At 32.8% G+C, this 23,283-nt stretch overlaps 1 protein-coding gene across 2 annotated transcripts in view; it reads left to right on the top strand.

Moving 5' to 3' along the window:
* The window catches only part of LOC129218019 (serine protease HTRA2, mitochondrial-like), a 150,712-nt gene extending 129,446 nt beyond the window's left edge, over positions 1 to 21,266 (top strand). The window contains exons 6-7 of one of the 2 annotated variants that reach the window (XM_054852197.1): positions 1,172 to 1,345; positions 18,941 to 21,266. In XM_054852197.1, the coding sequence (XP_054708172.1) occupies positions 1,172 to 1,343 (172 nt within the window). In that variant the 3' untranslated portion in view covers positions 1,344 to 1,345; positions 18,941 to 21,266. Of the gene's footprint in view, positions 1 to 1,171; positions 1,346 to 18,642; positions 18,893 to 18,940 lie in introns of those variants that run through there. The other variant, XM_054852198.1, reaches the window with a different exon arrangement.
* Positions 21,267 to 23,283: the final 2,017 nt, after the last annotated feature.

Genomic DNA, 23,283 nt, shown 5'->3' with positions numbered 1-23,283 from the left:
GAAAAAAAAAAGTTAAGATACCTTTGTGCAATAGCCTTACGGCCATCAAAAGACGACTACATGATCTACAAAATGAATTGCAGAAAATTATTGTAGCTTTAATTCTTTGGAAAGGTGAAAAGAACATGAAGTTATCCTTTGTGGAAAAAGCATTACGTATAAATAACAGAAAACGTATTGTTTGGCAATGATATAGGATGATTAATATGTCCCGTGGCCTCCAAAACTGCTAAGACTGCCTCACAGTATTTCATGGATGTGATGAGGTTATTAATATGATATTGGGGTTTCACTCTTGAAGACAGGCGAGTGCAGAGTAAAAGGAATCTCTGTTCTTGCAGCAATACATGTTCCGAATCTGTCCCAAAGATTCTCCATCAGATTAAGATCAAGAGAGCATGCTAGCTACTCCATACGCTGTAGTGCTTCAGATTTAAGAAAGTTGTCCACAAGAGGTTGCATATAATGTGTGGCAGTATGATGCATTTGCAGAAAAAAATCATAAATTGCTGTAGCTCATGGTACAATGTGAGGTCTCAGAATCTTGTCTGCATGTCTTTGGGCCATCCAAGTCCCATAGGCAGATTTCAGTTCATACTATTAAATTACATTGTCTGTAGTGAGATCTTTCCTGAACAATTATAGTGTTTTTCAATGCTCTTTTATCGGCAAACCAAAACCTGTCTTGTGTCACACTCTAAACTGTTTCAGGACTCGTTAGTTTTTGTCATCATTTGCTGTGGTAGTATGTGAATGCCGTTGTCCTGGTGATGTCTCACATTTACAGTTTTTAGAATTAATTCCAGTCCTCCTGCAGTTTCTGTGACACTTCTTTATATTTGCCTAAGTTTCTAGCTCTGAGTAATGAGCGAAGATATGAATTCTAGTAAATCACATTGTTGTGACATTTTCCAGTCACCTTTTCTCAAGCATCAGCTGAATGGTTTGGGAAAAAAATAAGCTCCTGCGAAATCATGATACTTACATATTTTTTCAGGATTTTGACTTTGGGAATGTGTTGATTTGCATATGAAATTTTCATATTTTATTTTCTACCAAGCTTTAAATTATGGATGTTTTATTTGACTCTAGTTATCTCTATAACAATTAATTAGCTATTTCTAAATCATGTTATACTGTATTATTAAATAACTAAATATTTTCTTTGCAGGCATGGTATCCAACCAGGTGATGTCATTACCAAAATTAATGGTAAAGATGTATTTTCAGCATCTGATGTATATAGTTTTCTGAATTCAGAAGATGTTCTTAATTTGCATGTGAAGCGAAAAACAAAAGAACTGGACATAACAGTAGAGTTGTATGATCCTCTGTCATCATGATTGTAAGTTTATTATATAGATATAAATTGTAAGTAATAAAGTTTTATTTATTTTTATGTAATGAATCTAATGAATTCTTTTATGTATGATTATTTTTGTAAGCAAAAAAATGGTTTCGAGAGATATTTGTTTTCTAGCCTGTTAAGTGCTAGAAATTTGTGTTGAGATAATCAGCTTTAGGAAATTTCCCTTAAACAAAGAACTCAAGATGCAAGCAAAAACAAATAAATATATTGCCCTCAAAAATAAAAGTTACGATTAATATTAAACAGACTGAAAAAATCAGCAAATACAGTTGAATCTCAATAATTCAAAGCTTATAACTCGAATATTCTTATATCTCTAAGTTTTCATTGGGTCCCAAATTCTTCAAACTATTGAGGAAACTTCCTATTACTTAACTACCAATAACTCAAACCTTTTGACTGTCCCTAGGAACTTTGAGTTATTGAGAGTCAACTGCATCTATAGATTTTTTTTTTCATTATACATTTTCAATTCCAATTATTATTATTCAAAGTGTTTTCAAGGAAATAACAAAAAAAAATCAAGCTAATAAAATGTTTAAATATTCATTTTCACAGATGTAAACTCAATGGTGCCCACCTAAGGGGGTCATGGCGCAGACTGTGGCATTGAAATTTTTAGGGGGGAGTTTTTTTAGGGGCATTTTTCTCATTTATAAGGGGGGTCTTGCTTTTGGAAGGGGTCTTCACAATATTTAGGGGGGAGTGTGCCCTTTATCGTAGAGGGTGGACAACCCTGGTAAACTAGTACTAATGATAAATACAGCACTTGAGTTAAATTACTTAACTTCTTCCTGCTCCCCATTGGTGCATTTTATCCTCTACATTCCTAGTACACTCTTCCAGTGTCACTCAGTGCAGTAATTTGCGATGTCTAAAAATGTAAATAGTTTTCGGTATGTTATGTAAAAGTAAGTTTAACTACCTTTAATCATGGGAAAAAAAATTTACATTTTAGTTGGTGTAATACGCTGTAAATGATGTTTAGTTAATGTCTGTTAAAGTGAAGCCAAACAATATTCTCAGGAACAAAATCTTAAATTCTGAGCATGTAGTGCTGTACTCATAAGTTGCAATCCAGTATTGATTAGAACGACACCCTTCTTTGGGGAGCTTCAGTAAAATATGTTATGCAACACTATGGCCAGAAACTGAATTATAAAGGGTTGGCATTGTAACTAGAGGTAGGGCTCGACCGATGGCATTTTTTGGCCGATGGGCCGATGCTGATTGTTGGCCGATTGTTCAAAGATGGCCGATGGCCGATTGTTTCCCTCAAATGGCCGATTGCCGATGGCCGATGCCGTTGGCCGATGGCAAAAAAAAAAAGTTAAAAAAAAATAATTTGAATTCTGATATTTTTAATTATGTTTTTCGCAATCACCAGTTGCGACAGGACCCTACTCATTGGAGTTATTGTTTCTAGAAACTGCTCCTGTCCCCCAAACCTGCCATTCTCCTGGGCGGTTACGTGTGTATAGTTGTGTGTGTGTGTAGGCGCGCATGCATGTAAAGGCTTATGTGTGCGTTGACCTGTGCATGCAAGTAGGCGTGTGTGTTTCTCTGCGTGTGTAAGTTCTTGTGCATGTGTAGACTTGTGTGTGCATATACTTGTGTATGCACATAAGCGTGTGTGTGCGTGTGTGTGTATGAGCGTGTGTAGGATATGGACGCCACCGACCAGGAGAAGCGGATTTCGGGGGACATTGCTCAGGATCGGAGGAGTTGCGCCTGCGGAGGACGGTGGGCGGGAGTGCTGCAGAGTCGGGGGGAGGGAATAAAATCAGCGTAATGTCAAGGACAGTCAAATGAGAACAATAAGCAATCGTGATTGCTCAAAAAAAAATCTAACAGAAATAAATTTATAAGTTTGTCAGGGATTTAAAGGATCATTGTGTCAGGCTAGGACTAGGTCGGCACGACATACGGAGGTGCGTACGTGACAGGGCGAAGGGGCTACAAGACCCAAAAACTGCATACGTGCGTCCCCTAGCCCTCCGTGTTGACCGAAGGTCAGGCACCCCCTATAAATAGAACCCACCGGAGAGAAGGGGGAGAAGACCGAAGAGAGAACGACACAGTTGCGGTCGCGGAGGCTGCCGGTTTTTCTACGGGACCAAGCGAGGTCCGAACTGAACTTTAGGAGCGGGAGAGTTGGGCCCGTGATCCTGAAAGAGAGCTGTAGAGACGGGAGAGATTGTGCCTGTCGTAAAGGTGGACTGTTACGAACGATAGAGTAGTGCCCGGTCCCCAAGGTGGATTTACAAAAACCGTGAAAGACTGAGCACCGTATATGGTATCAACGTGAACATATGTGAATAGTTGTTGTGTATATAGATATAACTAAATAAATCGATATTTAACCCAGAATCTGTGTGCCGTGGAACCTAACTCATTGATTCAATTCACTTTACTTCCTTTCTACGAATAATGAATTGTAATCACAAAAAAAAAAAAAATCAGATTTCGACCTAAATTTCTATTTTATGAGTACATTCATATGTACCTAAAAAAATATTACCCTGAATTGTTCACATTACCAAAGTAGATCTATCTACAAAATGGTCATCTTAAACGACTATGCAGCGAAAAAATAACTCTTAAAAAGAGTGAAATCTATTGCGGGTGCATTCATTCTTTCTGAGTGCTAGCTTTATCGAAAAAAGACGCTTTACGAAAAAACCAAGACTAAAACTTTTCTTTATTCGCGTGAAATTCGGAAAGACTCCGTTTGATGAGCGAAATATAAAAACATTCTTTAAAAGAAGGACTCAAAAACATTTTCATTGGTTTGATTCTGTCACGTGATTTTGTTTAGGGAGAATCTTCTATACCTCCACGTTAGGCTTACCCAACGTTGGTCGTGAGTACCAAGTGGATCTCGCTATCTAAATGGCTTCATTTAATGAATTTAAACAATATTTGTTGCCGAGTGAGGTTTCTGAAGGAAGTGCACAAAAACTGCATGGTAAGTGCGAAGAATTTTCTTTTTTATTAAAACTTGAAACAGTTAATATTTCTTGAACTGCTCGTATATCATTACAAATCATCCACGTGCAATGTTACGGCGAACTTTTTGTAACTTTTTCTTCCAAATGAATGAAACTTTCATCAACAATTTTGTTTCGGTCATCGAATCAAAAATAGGACATTTGAAACAGCCGTTACCATCTTTGGTGTGTGTGTGTGTACTGTATATATATTTTAGGCAGGTGTTACAGACCCGACCATGCGCAAATCTATAGGTCGGATACCAAATCCGCTCCCGATGGTCGGAGCTCCAACCACTGCGTGTATTTTAAATTAATCGAATATTGTTTGTGTGTATAATAAACTTTAAAGAGTATCATAAACTTTGTACAATACACTCATTCATATGTGTAACATCCAATTCATTAAGTAAGTGTCCTGACGGGGAGGGGGGGGGAATTCTCTACATACCCTTACTTGGAGGGGGGGGTTAGATCCATTCTTACTAATATTTTCCAAGCCAATATTTTATATTAGAAATCCGCGGTCAAGTGGTTTGGCAAATATTATATTTCATTTGCTTCAGGAAGGTAAAAGTATGTATTATAGGATGAGCTGTTTTGTGTTTCAAACAATGAAACGTGTAAAATATAATAAAAGAATCACTCAGTGTTTTGCATGTCTTATTTTTAATTAGTATCGCATCATATACAAAAATTATTTGTCGAAAAAACATTCGGTCTAGATTCCTTACAGTAAACATTTCTTTACTCAAAAAGGTTTTAAAAAATAATAATGATAGTTAATTTAAGAACGATCCCAGTGATGTAATACTTGTTATTTTATTATTGTGAAGAAAAAAAAGAATCTTACGTAAGATGGGGGGGGGGAGGGAATCTTACATACCCTTACATAGGGGGAAGGGAAGGTCAAAAATATTGCCAAAATTGTCCTTACGTAATAATGAATGGCCCCGAAGAAACAAAATTGAATTCAAACGTATCTTGTCATAATTTATGAGTGACTTTTTAAATTAATTTGAACTGAGGTAACTTTTAAAACATTATTAATGTTAAAAGGCATACCGAGAATATCAATATAGAGTTTCAAAATTTTAAATCTATTTATTTGGAACTGTGTGGGTTTGTTTAATTTTATTTTAATCTTTAAATTCGGAAATGTACGTAATATTGCACGTGGGTGATTTGTAACGATATACGAGTAGTTCAAGAAATATTACCAGTTAAAGTTTTAATAAATTAGAAAAGTTTTCGTACTTACCATACAGTTTTTGTGCAACCTCTTCGGAAACACTAAAAACAGTTTTTTTTTTTCACACTTTTTTAACCTAATTTTTTTTTTCAAATGAAATAACAATTTTAAAAACAGTTTTAAATTCAAATACACAGCATAAGCACATGAAAACACATTTAAAAAACAGTTTCACCAAATGAGAGTGAAATGATTTAATCTATTTTATTCTAAAAAAGAGTGAAATAGCGGCTTTCCAAAACGGAAAGCAGTCACTCATTTAGGATATTAATTTAGTCTTAAAAAAGAGTGGAAAACACTTATCAAAAGGGAGTGAAATTAGCTTATCCAAATGGAGTGAAAATAACCGCTCCGCAAAAGGAATGAAATTCACTCCTATAAGGAAAGTGCGTTTTCGAAACTGTAAAGGAGTGAAAATTTACTCAGTCTGAGTTAAAATCGCTGGAATTTTTTAAGAGAGTGTACTTCTGCCAATGTTCGTATAACTTTTAGAAGGACTCCTGGAAGAAATTTATCGCAACCTCCTGTAAGGCCTCTAGCGCTGCTGCTTTAATTTCATCGTGGGGAAGAAGGCGACTTTCATGTTGAGGATGCACGGTTCGATTGGTCAATACTCTGATATGACAAACAAATAACATAACGTTTCGTCAAACTTAGCTCCGTGTGACTTTTACCTGTTCCCAGCAAAAAAAAATAAAAAAATCAATGACGCCGCTTTCTTCTGCATCACAGAACTTAGCAAAAATGGCTTCCAGGAGTGTTTCCAAAAGTTATATGAACACTGACAGAAGAAGTACATAGTCCCTCAAGGTGACCTTTTGAAGGTGGATGTGCTTCGGTACTGTAAACTATTCTGGGTAAGATATTATACAGCTTGTCCCCCGAACTTTTGGATCGTAATACGTACAATCTGTATAGGGTGTAGTTATGCTTCTCCTTTTTTGACTGCTGTACGATGGAAAACAAAGAACAAGAGAGAGAGAAAAAAAAGCAGAAAAACAAAGAGACTGTTTGATAACCAATTGATTAGTTTTTGTTTTGTTTTTAAATTGAACATATATATTGAACACTAAGATTTCATTAATATTGTAATAATGTATGGATTTAAGTACATTAAACATAGTTAAAAAACATTAAATTATGTTGTTTAATCATTCAAAAAAAATTAAGAATAAAACTATGAAACCGTCAACAAATTACACAATTAAAGTGGAAAGATTGCACGTAGACTTTTTTTAGTCATCAAATTAAACAAAAAAGGTAACAGATAAATTACAATGTTAAATCATAATAGGAATATTTTTATACTTATTTAAAATTTATGAATAGAAAAGTTTGCATTTTTTATAAAAGCAAAACAGTGACATAAATTATGCGTAAAAAAGAAATAGTCATGAAAAGAGCGAGGTTCTTAAAACGCAGCTACAATAAACAAACTTAATATTTACACCAAGTTAATAACTGAATACATATACTACTTGATCTGATGTTTGCACACGTAATATTGAACAAATTGATTGTTTAATCTTTCATGAAGCACTACAAACAAGTTCAAATTAAACTTTTCAACGTAACAATAATTTTCTGAAATTTAAAAAATTGCATAATAGAAAATCCTTGAAACTTTTCTATAACATATTATTAAAAATATGATGAAAACGAAAATAACTCATTCATTGATTTTATATAAATATATAAATACATAAAAATAGTAACTTACAACAGAAAAAAAATCGATCGCTATTATTGATGCAAAGAAGATGGCGCATTACGAAATATAGGTAAAACAAGTATAAGAAATACGCAAAATGACATTTCTCGACCAAAATAAATAATCGCTAATTATTTAAGAAATACTTGAAACGACGAGGGTGGGTTACGAGGGTCACCCTCTGATTTTGGAGTAACTCACAACATTAAACTTCGGTCACAAGTTCGGCCTCATTTTTTTAGTACAGAAACGCTACCACCAACGCTTCGAGAGATTCTGAATCTACTTCAGCACTATCGAAGAAAAAATTCAAAACTCCCTTTGACTTCCGAATTACGTCACCATTCAAAGCGTCTTTAATCAATTTCTTTCATTAATGCTCTAAATTCTTCCTAAACAATAGATAAAGCTTGAAAAAAAAATCTCTAATTTTATGAATAGTGTTAGTTTTAAGCAACTAAAAAGTACAACTAGAGTTTAATTTCAGAAATTGAGGGAGCGGGATGAGGGGCACGCAAGCGTTCTCGGAAATGCAAAAAATAGTCGTAAAAAATAGAGTTCAAAACAATCATAAACATTGAGCTGAAAAACCCTTTTAAAACTTGCACCCGAGTTTGTTTTGACGTGCAGTGGCGAATTTTAAACATAGCAAATGTTGCAATTGCGGGAGAAGCCCCATAACCATAGGAGCACCGTAAGAGTTACAAAAACGCTTATGATAAATGTTTCACAACTTCTGTGATAGAGAAATAGGGCCTCAAAATGCATTTCGACGGGCCCCAAACTTTTAATTCAGCCGAAGCGATACAGAAAAGAATGCATTACTGTGATTCATATTACAAATATCGAAAAATTAAAAATTACCGTCTGTTCAACGGGAATCTAACAAAATGAAACAGAACCGGTTTCGCCATCTCAAATGTTTTTTCCATGATCTCCAATTCGGCAACATATCACCAAATGATCGTCAGTCTGAGACGCTATATTAGTTTTCCATTGAAATAAGTAATAAATAGCCACAAAAGATGAGTAAATAGGCTTTTTAGAACACCCGATCGAAAACAAAAAAGGGAAGTGCACAACTGGAACGTACGCACACCCCACATGCAAAATTTTAGCCTTCTACAGCTTACCATTTTTGGGTTATGACTTATGAGAGATACACACGTACATCCAGCCGCAAAAAACAACGCAATAATTAACTTGTTTGGTACCTGAATGCAGTATTAAAAACTCTTTCAGGTGTGACTAAATAAGAAATTCATATTGAAATTTAAGTAAACAACTTTATATGAAAACAATAACTCCCTTTACTTTGTATTAAAAAGTAAAACAACAAAGGTCCTTTTTTTTTCAAAAACATCGGCCAATTCCATCGGCTTTTCGATGTATGTTAAGGCCGATGGGCCGATGTTTCCTGCAAGTTAGCATCGGCGGCCGATGCCGATGGCAAAATTGTTGAACCATCGGCGCCGATGCATCGGCCAGGCCAATGCATCGGTCGAGTCCTAACTAGAGGCGGCGATTGTAAGTGAAAAATTCAAGGCCGTATCCAGAAATTTTTCGGGAGGTGTCCGAATTTGCACGTTGCCCTAACACGCACACACTTAAATACATGTAGACGCACATACGTGTAAAAGTATTTAACATAGAAGATGTGTTTTGTCTTGTGTTTTTAATGATTCCACAGTTGGACTGTTGTTGTTTTTATTTAATTTCTTCTTATTTTTTTATTCACCTTGTAGTGGTAAGGAGTGTCCCCTTAAGTCAATAATTTTAGAGGTCCAGGGGTTTCTCCCACAGGAAATTTTTTGGAAAAAATAGATATAAAAATCTGTATTTTGAGGCCTCATATGGAGTAATTGAGACTGCAAAAATATGAAGAAAAATAGGCAAACAAAGTCTTTAAAAGTTACACATTCTTTTGCAAATCAAGACCAATCAAAATAAAAATAGCTTGCTCCTCAAATCTTTGACATTAATCGACAGAGAGGAAAAGCGAGAGAGGAGAAAAGAAGCATTTCATCATTTGCTAATATTGGCTTTTAGTGTAGTTTGTTTTTGATCATTTCCCTAACATCCCCCCCCCCCCCGCCCCTTTCATCAAATACCCTACAGTATAAAAATTGTACAAAAGGGTTTAAAAGAAATGGTGTAGAGATTCAAAAAATAAGAACGAAATAGTAATAGTCTGGCCGTTTGGACAATTCATACTTATTTTCTTGATAAGGGACAAAACTGAAGAACTTTTCAAACAATTTCAAAAACTTAAATAATTTTCAAATACTCTAGAACAGTTGAAATTATTCAAAGCAATTTATTTGCACTTTTTGGAAGTTGATTGCACTGTCTTACAAAATGATTATAACTTTGGAAGACATATGCATTTTAAGTTAGAAGTAAATGTAACGAAATATTGCTCAAAGCAAACATTGTTTTTTTCAATCACAAGTAATGCAGAAAATGAAATAGAGCAGAGTAAATGTTATTTTTTTTCTTATGCTTAAGATATCAACAGTATGCAGTAGAAGTAAGATAAACCATGGCTTTCTTCGATTAACCTCCCCTCGAGCTCCTTAACTCATTGGTGGTTTGACATAGGTGTGGAATTTCACCTGGAAGAGGTCACCTTGGTAACATGGCTATCTGCTCGAAATGGTCAATACTTTTTATCTTGAAATTTCCTCCCCCTTTCGGAAGGAGAGAAAAAGCACTTAATCCCTTTTGACGGACGTGCTGTCAAAACTCAACCCCTTTCTTTTCAACGCGTGTTGCAGGGAAGAGTCGAACTCCTCCAGACATGCTGCCAAGGTCCGTCCCGCCCATTTCTCCCCTCAACACGTGTAGCAAACAGGAGTTGAGTTCCTTTCAGCCAGTCGTGTTTTACAAAACACAAATTTCTGTAATATTTATGAAGTAATAATCTAGATTTTAAACCTCTGGAATTACTATCTCCTACTACTACTCTAAATTACTATTCACATATTTTATTATTGAATTTAACTACTCATATTCAACATATATAAAACAATATTTGGAACAAGTTATTGCAATATGAAATAGCTAAATGCATTTAGTTATGATTAAGGTGAAAAAACAACGTAAATAAATCACAAATATTGGAACAAAATACAGCATATAGCTATTTCAAGGCTACAATGGAGCCTCTTCATCTATGAATGCATTTAGTTGTGATTGCAATGTTTCGCATAACCTGAAATGATGCGTAATAATAAAAAGCAAAATAAAGGAATTCCCTCCCCCCTTCCGCGCAATAGCAATTCGTTGTTTTTCTTTTAACCCTGGGGGAAAAAAGCACAGCAAATTTATACATCTATGCATACTTTTTACATACTATGTTTGTATATGTATATTTATTTCTTTATTTGTGCATTTTTAGTATGTTTCGAATCTCGCCATATTTGAGACTAAGTGATCGTAATAGCGGTATACCTAGGCTTATATTTACTTATTTCCGAAATGTTTAACCAGGACACCCCCCCCCCCAATCGTGGGTATTTCAAAAGGTACACATTCCGGCTGGTTTTCAGAGTGTTTTAGAAGGTAGTTCATTCTAAATGTTAAGAATAAATGATTACCAATTATCAGCCTAAACCAGGAGTAATAAATGATACATGGCACAAGCAGATACATTTAAACAATTTATTTTGTAAACGTTAATCTTTTGAAGTTACTTTAGCAAGAAATAAGGAATTGAATTTTGAACAATATTTACATGTTTTTTGCATTGGCTAGGACTTCTTTAGGAAGTCTTTTTTTTTTTTGTTTTAAATATTTTTGTAAAATTCCTTACAAGCTAATTCGATAGTAATTTTACAGGTCATAAATTACAAATCTGTACCTCAGAGCTAAACTAACGTGAGTCACATACGCTACTTTACATGAGAGAAAAAAATATGTCTGGTGAGTGCAATTTTCGAAAATATCTAAAATATCCGATATTTTAATATATATCCGATATTTTCAATCAACACAAACTAATGTCTTAAAAATAGTAAATGCATCCTCAAATCACTCTTTAATTATTATTATAATATGTAGACTTAAAATTAAGATTTCTTTAATTATTCATATCTAATATTTCATTTTACATTTTAGTCAATTTTAATAGAGTTAATATACCATTAGCTGTTCTACTCATTTGTCTTCTGTTAGCTACTTTTACACAGTTATATGATTCAGAAAAAAACAATATGCAACAGTCAGGAGCACAGTCATAAGACATTTTCTTTTTTTCCAACCAATGTTTAATATTTAACTAGGCACTTTTAATATGCATTAAAAGTATTACATTATTAATAATTTTATGAATAAAATATAAAAAAAGAATATATTATTTTGTTATATTAATGTGTATTAATACATCATAAAACTATAGTACATAACTTTTTGGTTATTTTTAATAATAAATGAGCGATATTACTATGATTAATATAATTTTTATATTGAAAATACCGTAGTTGGAAAAATAAATATCGAAAATATCATGATATTCTCAGAATAAATATCGGATATATATCATGATATAAATCGATCATGATTTATATCGGCGAACCCTAGCAGTAATAAACAGAAAATTAAAATTTTTGGACCGACTACGAGGTACAGAAATGACAAATTTATTATTTTAAATAACCCTTCACGGTTAATTATTTTAATATTTTTTTGGTCATCTGTAGTGAAACTTATATTTTACCGAGACGTGAAGTAAACTGGCCGGGACACTGGGTTTTGGAATGAAAATCGGGACTGTCTAGGATCCTGTTTGAAAATCGGAAAACAAATACTATATCCAACATTCACTGAATTATGGCGTATTTAACAAAGCTACTATTAAAGAAACACTGTTGAATCTTACTAGTTCCTTTAGTATATTGATATTAGAAAGTGAAAAAGAATGAAGCAAAATAAGATTCTGGACAAAAATATACTATCCTTCTACAAAAGTCTTTTAGAAGTACAATGCCAGAATGGATATGCATTTTGTAGGTTTTTTCATTAACCGTAAATAAAATGTGTGTTGAAGCTATCGAGGGCAAAACTCTTCTTTGTAAAATTAAAAATAGTGTATCTTCCAGATCAATGCCATGAGTGTAGTACAATGTGTTTTTGGAATAGAATTTCTGCTTGAATTTCTTCCGTTGGTTACATGGTTTTCTTTTCTTCTACATATTGTCCTTATTATTATTTATTAATCTTTTTATTTTTTGATCGTTTGAAATTTTGCTGAAAGAATTGGTCTCAGAGATTTTTCTTTGATATTTACTACAAGCAAAACCTTGGCTTGAAAATTAAAAAAAAAAAGCGTGTAACTGGAGCTAAAAAAAAGTCAAATCAGATAATTACCAAGGCGGTCATTTTATCGCGCTTGTTGAGAAAGAAGCAAAATATAGAAGTCAAAAAAAAAAAAAAAAAAAAAACTGAGAAATGTGATCATCTTTGAATTTTCATGAGACTGATTAAAAGCGCTATTCATTTAAACGCACGATATAATGAGAGTTCTATTAACTTTTCAGAAAAATCTGCCAGATCAATAACCAAAAAAAAAAAAAAAAAAACCACTTGTTACAAGAAAAATTCCATTGAAATGTAAAATATTCCCTCAAATCAACTATTTATCACTTTTTTCTCTAAGAGACCCATTTACCGGAATGCAATTTCATTCATAACTATGTATCTAAGCGTTCAAAGTTGAGTAAAATGGCTCATCTTTGAAAAATACAAATTCTATAATGAACTGCAGAGTAAATTGAGATATATTTTCTTAGAACTAAAATGTGTTGTGTGTGTGTGGGGGGGGGGGATCCACATTTTGCAAACCTTTTCCGTTATCAACACACAATCATATTTCTGGATTGCTTAAAATGAAAAGATATTTGGATGATAGCTAACTTTTATTGTACTGGCATTAAAGATTGTCTTATGTCAAAGTGTAGAAGACGGTTAATTTTTCAAAATAATTGAAGTTTTTGAGAAAATTTAAATTTTTTAATTAAAAGATTATGGCTGAATTTCCGATGATTTTTCTATAAAAATCAAGGTTGTATAATTATTTTTGCATAAGTTGTTCCAAGGAATTGAAAGATTATATGACTGGTATCTAGCAATCGCACAGATTAAACTGATTTGAGATAAATATCAGGCTTTGGGCAAATTGAGATCAATGAAAATTCTGGATTTGTTGCTTAATAAAGTACAAATAGTTAAGCTCTGCTGAAGTTTTATTTTAATTATGAAACGATTTAAACTTTTATTTATTTTACTCTATTTATTATTATTCCTTTCTTTATAAAAAAAATGGTTTTAAATTCTCAGCCTTTTCCCCATTTCCCTCTTCTTACAAAATACTGTAGACTCAAGCAACTCCATTGAATAAGATAAATAAATACCTTTGTGCTGAATAGTAAAGTCAGAACAAACAACGTAAGTAGAAGCACAAATTTGAAAATTACAGCAGACACGTGTTTCGGCGTTACAGGGAACGTAAAAAGGCGTTCCCTGTAACGCCGAAACACGTGTCTGCTGTAATTTTCAAATTTGTGCTTCTACTTACGTTGTTTGTTCTAACTCCATTGAAGTTTCCTTTACTAAGAGTCAGGTCCCATTCTTCTGAATTTCTTCCCCCTCTCAATGAAAAAAATTCCGAGGCTCTGTATTTTTTATTGAGAAGAAAAAGCTACAAACTATTTAATTTTTGAATTCTTTTTTTTTTTTTGGAAAACTATTCATTTTTATTTACCTTTTCATTTTTAATAACAATAAAAAAAAAATATTATTGTTCTTTGCTAACAACTGAAGTTTTTTTTTTCTATAAAAGTTAACACAATAGCTGCCTGGTGTAGTGCAAAATTTTTGCTCTTACTATATATTGTTTATTTAGTTTTTTTTTTTTTTACTTATACAGAATTGAAATTTATGCTAAGAGATAATTGTTTGTTTTTCTTTGTGATTAAAATAACTATAAGCTGAAGTATTAGACAGAATCGCTGAATTTAAAATGTTTCTGATATTAACGATTAAAATTTGCGACCAAAACTAAGGCCAATCAGTTAAGAGTAAATGAATTTGAAAAAATATCCCTTTTTTTTTATTTTTTATAATGTGTTTTGAGTACAACATCTGCCTAAATGTGCGTAAAACGCGACGTAAGTGCACATAAAAGTTGAAAATTGATCTTTTACATGTACTTCCGCTCTGGTTTTCTTTACAGCATTGTGATTTTATAACACTTAAAGTTCCTAAATTACATGTTAGTAACGAATAAAGCCGTAGCTATAAATTTATTTCCAAAAGGATACTTAGTTTGTTTTCGTTCAATTTGAAATCTCACGGGTTTTATTTATTAATTTATTTGAAATGTAATTGAATGTCATTGTCGTCGTTTAAATTATGTTGCATTCATTTACAGCACAATTATTAATTACATGTAAATTTTAAGTTTAGAAGAAAGAGAAGTGGATATTTCATTCTTGGAATACAGTTTTGCTTTTAGCAGATGCTTAAAATAAATAGCAAGAAGGTTTGCTTAGAAATCTTTGCGTTGATAAGAAGGATGCACTGAACCTTGAAACCCCAACCTGATGAATGGCATTGTTTGCGTTTGTGAATACAGAAGGTGGGCCCCTGCGCTCCGGGGTGCCGCTCTCAGGAGAGGGGAAAGGAAACGCAGGATTCTACGCCTTGGACCGTTTGACAACGAAAATTTAGTGTCAGAAAAATACCTGTAAAACGCTGGCGACATGATCTTGCTACGGCGTGATAAGACGTGCAAAACCGCCGGTAAGTTAAATGGCTGTCCAAACGCGAACGAGAACAAAATAAATCGCGTACAAGGCAAAATCATCGTTTTTGCTGCTCGCGACACTGCCTTCATAGGGTCTGCTTACATGCAATTCTATTATGGAAACCTCATTTTTGCTTGCTTTTCAGTGTAAATTGCGATATTTCTTACCGCTAATTTTTCAATTCATGCATTATTAATCGAAACACAACTTACGATGTTAAATTGCACATTTATTTTATGTGTTCTACTTTTTTTCAAAATAATTTCCCGTCCCGTAATGTTTGAATTACGTATTCAAATGATCTTTTTTGCTTATATTTGTTAAATTATTATTATTGTTATTCTTTTTTTTTTTTGGAAAAAAGTTGAATTTCTGTAATGTAAAATATTAAAATATAAACAATTTAAATTAATTAGAATAAAAAACTTTTTTTTAATGAGCTGCAAATACTATGGCTTTTATATCCATCATTCCTCCTCCTCTTATTCTTTCTTTTTTTCCTGGAAATTTTTGTTGCAATAGTTTTTTGTTGATTATTGCTTTTATTTTTATATTGCATGATTATTTGAGTATGTTTCATTCTTAAAAAATAAATATTATTATAACTTATCATGTAAGGAATTATAATAAAATGTATTGAACAGGAAATAAAATTGATCAACTTTGTGTTCTTGAAAATTAAAATTTGACACAGATTCAATTACATCAGAACATTGAACTAGGCCCGCTATTTAGGGGGATCTGGAGGGCAGAACTGCCCCCCCCCCCTCTTTCGGAAATTAATGTATTACATGTAAGTAAGTGCAGGTTTTGTTGTTTTTTGGTACAATTAGCATTGAGTATCTGTATATATATAAATGATTGTATGTTTGTGAGTGTGTTTGTGTGCGTGTATGCTCTTTATACAAATCTACAGTTTTAGTCGAATTTCTTCCAAATTTGGCACAGAGTTAAATTGTTGCTCAAGAATTCATATAGGCTGGTTTTTGGAATTTAAAAAAGATCCAAAGAGGTTCAATTTTATATTTTTAATCATAAAATTGCTCTTTTTGACACTAACGAATTATTGTATTGTTAGGAATTTGGTCTGAATAAAAAGCCTGTAAAAATGACTGAAATGAAGTTTCTTCAAAGTTTAACTAATCATTAAATTTGTGAACCTTGGTTCAAAGCAAATGAAAATGGTTAGCATCATATAACCACCAGGAGATATTTTAAATGCTATCAACACAAAAAGTATCCTCAACAGTGGCCGTTAATGTTGATTAGTGAAAAGCGTAGAGCATGTTTACAAGAAAGCTGAACGAAAATGAAATGCTGTCTTTTAGTAGTTCTTAATTTGCTCCCTGCAAAGACACAGGGATGTATTGAAATCACCGTCGCTTCTTCTTCAATTTGCTTGCGCATTTCGCTAATAAGTTTTCAAGTATTAATACAGTAACAACAAACGAAATTTTGACCTGTATTTTCTACATAAACAGCACAGAAAACACCAAACTGAGATAGGTATTAAAAATGCATTTATTATCGAAGTACAATCTTCAACAGTTTTAGCATTAGAATACTAAACTTATATTAAAATGATATCCTTGCAATGGAAATTTAATTTATTATTGTATTATTCTCAAACAAATCAATATGTAAATGTTATTTATACTTTTCCATGATTTACTTAATTCGGTTTACCTAAGTTTAACAGAAATCGCTCCAGGTTATCAAAGATCAGTGGTAAAAATACTAATATGGCTAATGAATTGCAAAATAATCATTTTTGTGCATAGGCGTAGATTGAATTTATCTTTCAAGGTGGAAGGGGATAGTCATGGGGTTCATTACATGTACATAAACTACCATACTAGGATTGCTAATGTGTGGTAAAATAACAGACTGTGCAGCTTTAGACCCACAAAACCACACAGAAATTTAATATGGTGGAATTCATATAGTTTTGGAGGGGTAAAAGTTTAAAGTTTGAAAAAATGCAAAGAAATATTAATTTAAATTTAAGCTTTTAAAATACATAAAATGTCTCCATTTTTTATGTAAACAAATTTCTTAATCATTTAAAATTTTATGTTACTTTAAAGCTCGAAGCAACAGTACACGTGATGGAGCATCTTCGATGACTAGCAATAATTTAAAACCAGTTAGCGGGTATGAGGCAACTTTTGATGCGAAGATATTGCTACTGAAAAAAGGGCATGATGAAATATTATGCCACATTATAAAGTTTTTTCTTTTTAGTCTTCATCGTGAAGTTAGTTGAGCAAAGCTCCATTCCCAATTACAAGACTCTCGGTTCGATAACTTTTATTGTAAACAATCGGAAAATATTGGAAGTTTGTAACTACCACTAAGTAATTCATCTGTCATTGAAAAAATGCTGTAAGATAAAAATGGATACGTATCAGTGTAATAGAAGCACACAGTGGAGGGATAAGATGAAACAATTTGTATCTCACGTATAACCACTAATCGCAATGCATCATTCTTTAAACTTCAAGAAATTAAAATCTCCAGTGAGACTTAAGTTCTGTATCCGATCAATAGGTCAGAAGTGCAGGCGATTAAGTATTTTAAATGCATGTGAAATTTACCTATTTCCCATATAGATAGCTTTATGTTGCATGCTTAAGGTTGGGTTCACTCAAAAATGCAGTTCATTTTGCTGCTGGAAGGGGGACTAAGAATTGTATTTAGGAGCAGGATTTGAGTTAAATTTATGAATTTTGAAAATTTTGAATATTTTAACTTTTTAGTATTTGGATTCCATTTTTAAACGTTGAAATACATTTCCTTCGTTTTGAAACTGCAGATAAGGGGAACAGAATGTGCAACAAGCTTTTGTAAAACATAAACAAAAGAATTGTCTATTATACAGTTGTAAGTAGAAACAAGACTTTTTTTCTTTCTTTTAATTTCATGGCCTGCAAATAATTTTAAAAAAAGACACGGATTGTGACCAAAATGTGCATGCCTATTTCTCTATAAGGCAGTTCAACTGACGGGTTTTATATAGTTCCATAAGTTTGCGTCCACATACTCCATTTTTATTGCTTTATGTAACTTAAAATAATAACTGTAACTATATCTGTGGTAACTATTATGGAACCATTCCTACCCCTCATGACGACTGTGCCTCTGTAAATTAAAATTTCGATATTCTCAAAGGAATACTTTAGAGCAGCAAACTTAAATAAGTGCATCAGTTTGAGTCATCATGTGCAACATATATGGCAAGTGTGAGGTTTTAAAAATTTGAAATGAAATTTTAATCAAAACAAATTTTAAATCGTTGCAAGGCACCAATATTAATGTCTAACTGTCATTTTTACCTACGAAAATAGAAATTTAACATAAATATAAGAAAATAAAATGTGGCTGATATACGTCTTTTTATGCAATTAACACTTAGCAAATTTTACTCCATGGCATGCCACTAAATCGCCATGGAAAGGGAAAACAGACGCATTTTGTGAAGTTATTTATACTAAGTGAACGTTTTTTTTTTACAGAATGTGCTTGCATACCTGAACACTTACAAAAACTTATAAAATGAGTCAACCTAACATGTGAAACCTTGAAAGTAAAAACACCATCAGAAAATCCATAAAAGGGAATGCTAACAGCTATTAATAACAATGACTGAATTCCTTATTTTCTGTACAGTGGACTATCTGTTCAGCTTTTGGGCCATTGAGGATGATTTTCATATCTGAAAATATTGTAACGGTGTCATATTTTGCATGTATTTGTAACCGATAAAAGCCATTGAATTTTACTCACGACTCTATTCCATGATTTTTTTTCCAGACTAAAATGTATGTGAAGAGCATGATTTAATGTCTTGGGGTAAACAAAACCTTCAAAGGCAGCACAACGGTTTTCGTATTTGAAGCATCACGTAAAAGGTTGTCCCACAAGATGTACAAGACAATCATTTGTCTCTGCATTAAGACATTGGATGTGCCGCCCGTCTGATTTAACCGCAGACAACCTGCCAATGGACACAACAGAACCAAAGAATATCGTTGACAGAACCCCGATAACATGCCTCATGCTTTTTCATTTTTACTTGATGCTATTTTTTCTGCAAATGCTCGACTTTCTGTGCTATTTACAGTCTTTTGAAGATTTGAGCCTAGAGTGATGTGAATGCAGTTTTTTACTGTCATTTAAATAGAATTCATCTATTTAATTATCGAAAAGGTATGTTGCATTGAGAAGCACCCAGGCAATGCCAGGTAGTAAGCTAGTATACTATATAGTATTCAATCTTTTCCCCTCTCCACCATCTACACAAATTCTAAATGACGGGCCTGCATCCCACTACATCTTAATTTAAGTTTTACTTTTTCTTCGGCGCTACTATAGATGTAGTTTCAATAGGTAACAGAAGAGTCGGCTTTCATTCTTGCAAACTCTGGCTTAAAACAAAAGTAAGGAAAATAGAAAACAAAAAAAAAAAAAAAAAATTTTTCTCTGATATAGTATCTTCTTTTATAAAGCAGAGAAGAAAGGTAAAAAATTTATTTTTTCCTCACACACATTTCCCACTACATTTTTTTCAAACATACATTTGATTGAACCAGGATTCAATGTATTTGGTATTTGAATTCTCAGATGCTGTCTTTCTAAACAGATCATTTTAAAGTACGAAAAAATCAGCAAATATTTTGGGCAACATCAATGATTCTTAAATACTTGAACTACTTTCAATCTACTACTTTTATCTCACCGTCAGGATTTGAAGCTAAGGTAACCTGCGTGTAAACGCATTCATTTTTTAAAGTTATAGATCTTTGAAACAAAGAATGACTAAATATTTAATGCACAATTTTAATCACAAAGAAATCCGATTAAAGTCTAGGTACATTACAACCCACCCAAGAAATTGAAAAAAAAAAAAAAAAACTAGCACTAAGAATTATTAACGTTGAAAAAAAAAATGCTGGCCTGTGGGAAGGGGCCCCACATATTTTGTTGCAGGGGCCCTCAAAATTTATAGATACAGGCCTGAAAGAAAATTTATTTGAATGCCTCTTTCGATGTAACAATATACAGTATCCAATTCTTCAATGGGGATACCAGACATTGTTAACTGCATTTGAATTCGTAGACTTGAATTTTCATTTTACTGTAAGTTTTTTGGAATAACTTGACTTTTTTTCTTTTAAAGTCATTCTTGAAAATGTACTGGAAAACATTTGAAATGAGCAGCAAATTTCGATCCCCCCCCCCCCTCTTTTTTTTACCTGGGAGAGTGAAAGTCTCTGACGACTAATCCAATTTTTTCTGCGGACCGGTGCCAGTTCTCCGGACTACCGATTGAGAATCGTTGGACTATTGTTATCATGTTTTTATTGTTTTCATTTTTGTATGGATCTCGTCATTTGTAATATTGCTGTATATTTTGCACCTGGTTACGTTATGAAAATAAAATGTCTTCATGTTTCTAAGAAAAATCCCCTAAAAACTAATTAATAACTCCTTAATATGGATTTATTTAAAAAAATTTCCGTTTTCATGCATTTATATGTACTAAAGTCAAAGGAAGCAAAAATATGTAATTGTATATGTATCTGCATTTGTATTTAATCTGGGTTCCAATACTAATAACAGTAACTAATCATTCTTTTGGCAGTCCATTTTGCAAACGCAATTGTTCCACTTGCCTGAAATAATTGAAAATATTTTTAGAATAATTTTTAGCATTCAATGCTGCAGTTAAATAGCTCTCATATGTATCTGTTGAAGTTTGCTTAGAAATAAAACAATAAATAATTATTTGAATATAAATAAATGTAATATTGTCTTGAGAAATCAACCAATTTATTTGTGTGCCAGTAATTAGTATAAGAGGACAAATGTATTTCGAACAATTATTCATTCATAAAAATTGTCTTACATGATTGAAGTGATTCTAGATGATAATATGACAAATTTAATGCAAAGGAAGTTTTCCCGAAGTTCATAAAAAGTAGAACCTAAAGAAAGTTTCATGTGATTGTACAGTTTCAAAGACTGCATACGTTATGACTAAAAAACTAATTGTTGTAGCTGTTTTATATGTATTATAAATGCGAACACATTACTATGCAATGTATTTTGATGGATATTTTGTTTTACCAAGACTTAAACCTTTATGCTCTTTGAAATCAAGCCTTTACGCATTGGTTATTTTACTGTTGCTATTCCTTTAAATCCCGCATGGAACCCTAGGAGATCAGCGCCAAATGAAGGATGTGGCAGAAAATGCAAGTTCTTGTTGTACGCACTTTTTCTGCTCTTTGGACGGTCATTAAATGAGCGCGAGGGCAAACCGATTGCAGGTAGCCATGGTTTTATTAACATCACATTACTGCAGGTTTGCCAGATTTAAGAACTGTAAATATGGGACAGGCTTCTAGGAGTGAATGGGGGGAGGGTATTTTTGAGGTTGAGGTCAATTACTGGTAATGATTTATTTTAAGGGGTGATAAACAACCAGAAGATTCCTTTCGGTATTCTGATGTTTATGTGTGAGCACATTTTTGAAGGAACTCGAACTCAAAGAATAAAGCAAGCAATGGAACGAAGTTAGTATACAGGTCAACATTGATAGGAACAGGTGCTAATTAGTTTTTTACTTGCGTTCACTATAAGAGAAACGGTACAATCTAAAATTTTTCTTGTTAAGTGTGATTACCTTATTTGAAATAGTAATGTAAGGAATCATGGAGCAAAATTTGTTTTTTAATACGACACCAACCAATTGAGAAATCTGAATGAGTAAAATAATTTTAATTCCCTACATATGTGCATTTTACAATTCTGTACCTTAGAGCAAGAAGGACGTAAGTCCAAAAATTGTGATTTTCTGTTTATTAGTTCATTGTATGTAGGAAGCCTATCCCACATCAAACCATGTGAACGTAATTCTTAAAAAAAATTCCTTTTCAATTTTTTATCAGCATTAAAAGAGCATGTGTCCCATCCTTTGCATGCGCCAGAAAAAAGTTTTCCCTGTGTAGAATTATCATAATGTGACTTACGCTCCTCTGGCTTTGAGGTAAAGACATAGAATTTAAACTCACAATTTGAACAAGTAAAAGAAGGTAACAAATACAGTCTGAAATTCTAACTCTTAATGATTATTATGTTTTAATATGGATCAATCCTATGTCTTCAAAAACCGTGCTATTTGATTTTAGTCCTGTAGCAAATTTTTGTGTCTTCAAGTTGTTATAAAATTCATTGCAATGTGTGTTTAATGAATTGATAGCCTCAATAAGTTCTGCTTTAATTAACTGAACAGAACACTTGTTTCGTACGTCAGTCCACTTCAAATTCATATGTGAAAATACTTGTTCAACAAATGAATTATATGGTGGAATGCTAAGATAAAAGGAAACAACTTTAAGCAAATTTGGTAACTCAGAACTTTTCTAAAACAACGTTTGCCACTTATCGCCTACATTCATATCTTTTTGTGCAACTAAGCTATTAAGAACTTCCTTTACTGATGAAAACTCATCGTATAGATCATCTACTGATACTTTATTTTCAATATCTAACTGTTCTACAATAGCTGGCAAGTCAGAAAATTATACTTTATCCCTTAAAGCCATTGGTCTTAAAACAAAAAAGGGATTTTTATCGTTGAAATCAAACCACTTTCTCTGGTAATTCATAGCAGTTTCAAGAAATTTCTGGTATCCCTCAGTCAGACATTGTATTTTTCTACCATCTAGATGTTTTAAGGTTTTAGTGACGAACGATCCATATGACTTATCTTCAAATCTGCTCTCTAGCTGCTTTACCAAATCAGTCAGAATGAACATAAAATTCAGCTGCAGTTGTAGATTCATTTTGAAGTTTTCTACTGGCAACTTCAAAAACGGGGGCCACATTACAAAAAAAATGGAAAATTAATGCAACCCCATTGGTTTCACATGTTTCAGCTGTACTTTCTTCATTTAAAAGCAATAATTTTCTGTAAGGCTTAGGGTTAAATTCTTCTTCCTTATAAAATAATTCATAAAAGCAGGCCAAGACTTAATGAGTCTACTTAGCCATTGTGTCTAGATATGCTTTTATAGCTCTTTGAACTCCAGGTTAGCAAACTCAAAAAACTCTTTTAGCTCATTCCACCTAACTGCAGATCTAGAAAAATG

Source organism: Uloborus diversus, chromosome 3 (assembly GCF_026930045.1).
Source record: "Uloborus diversus isolate 005 chromosome 3, Udiv.v.3.1, whole genome shotgun sequence".
Taxonomy (NCBI): domain Eukaryota; kingdom Metazoa; phylum Arthropoda; class Arachnida; order Araneae; family Uloboridae; genus Uloborus; species Uloborus diversus.
Note: the sequence above shows the minus strand (reverse complement) of the source record. Positions and strands in the feature narration are given on the sequence as shown.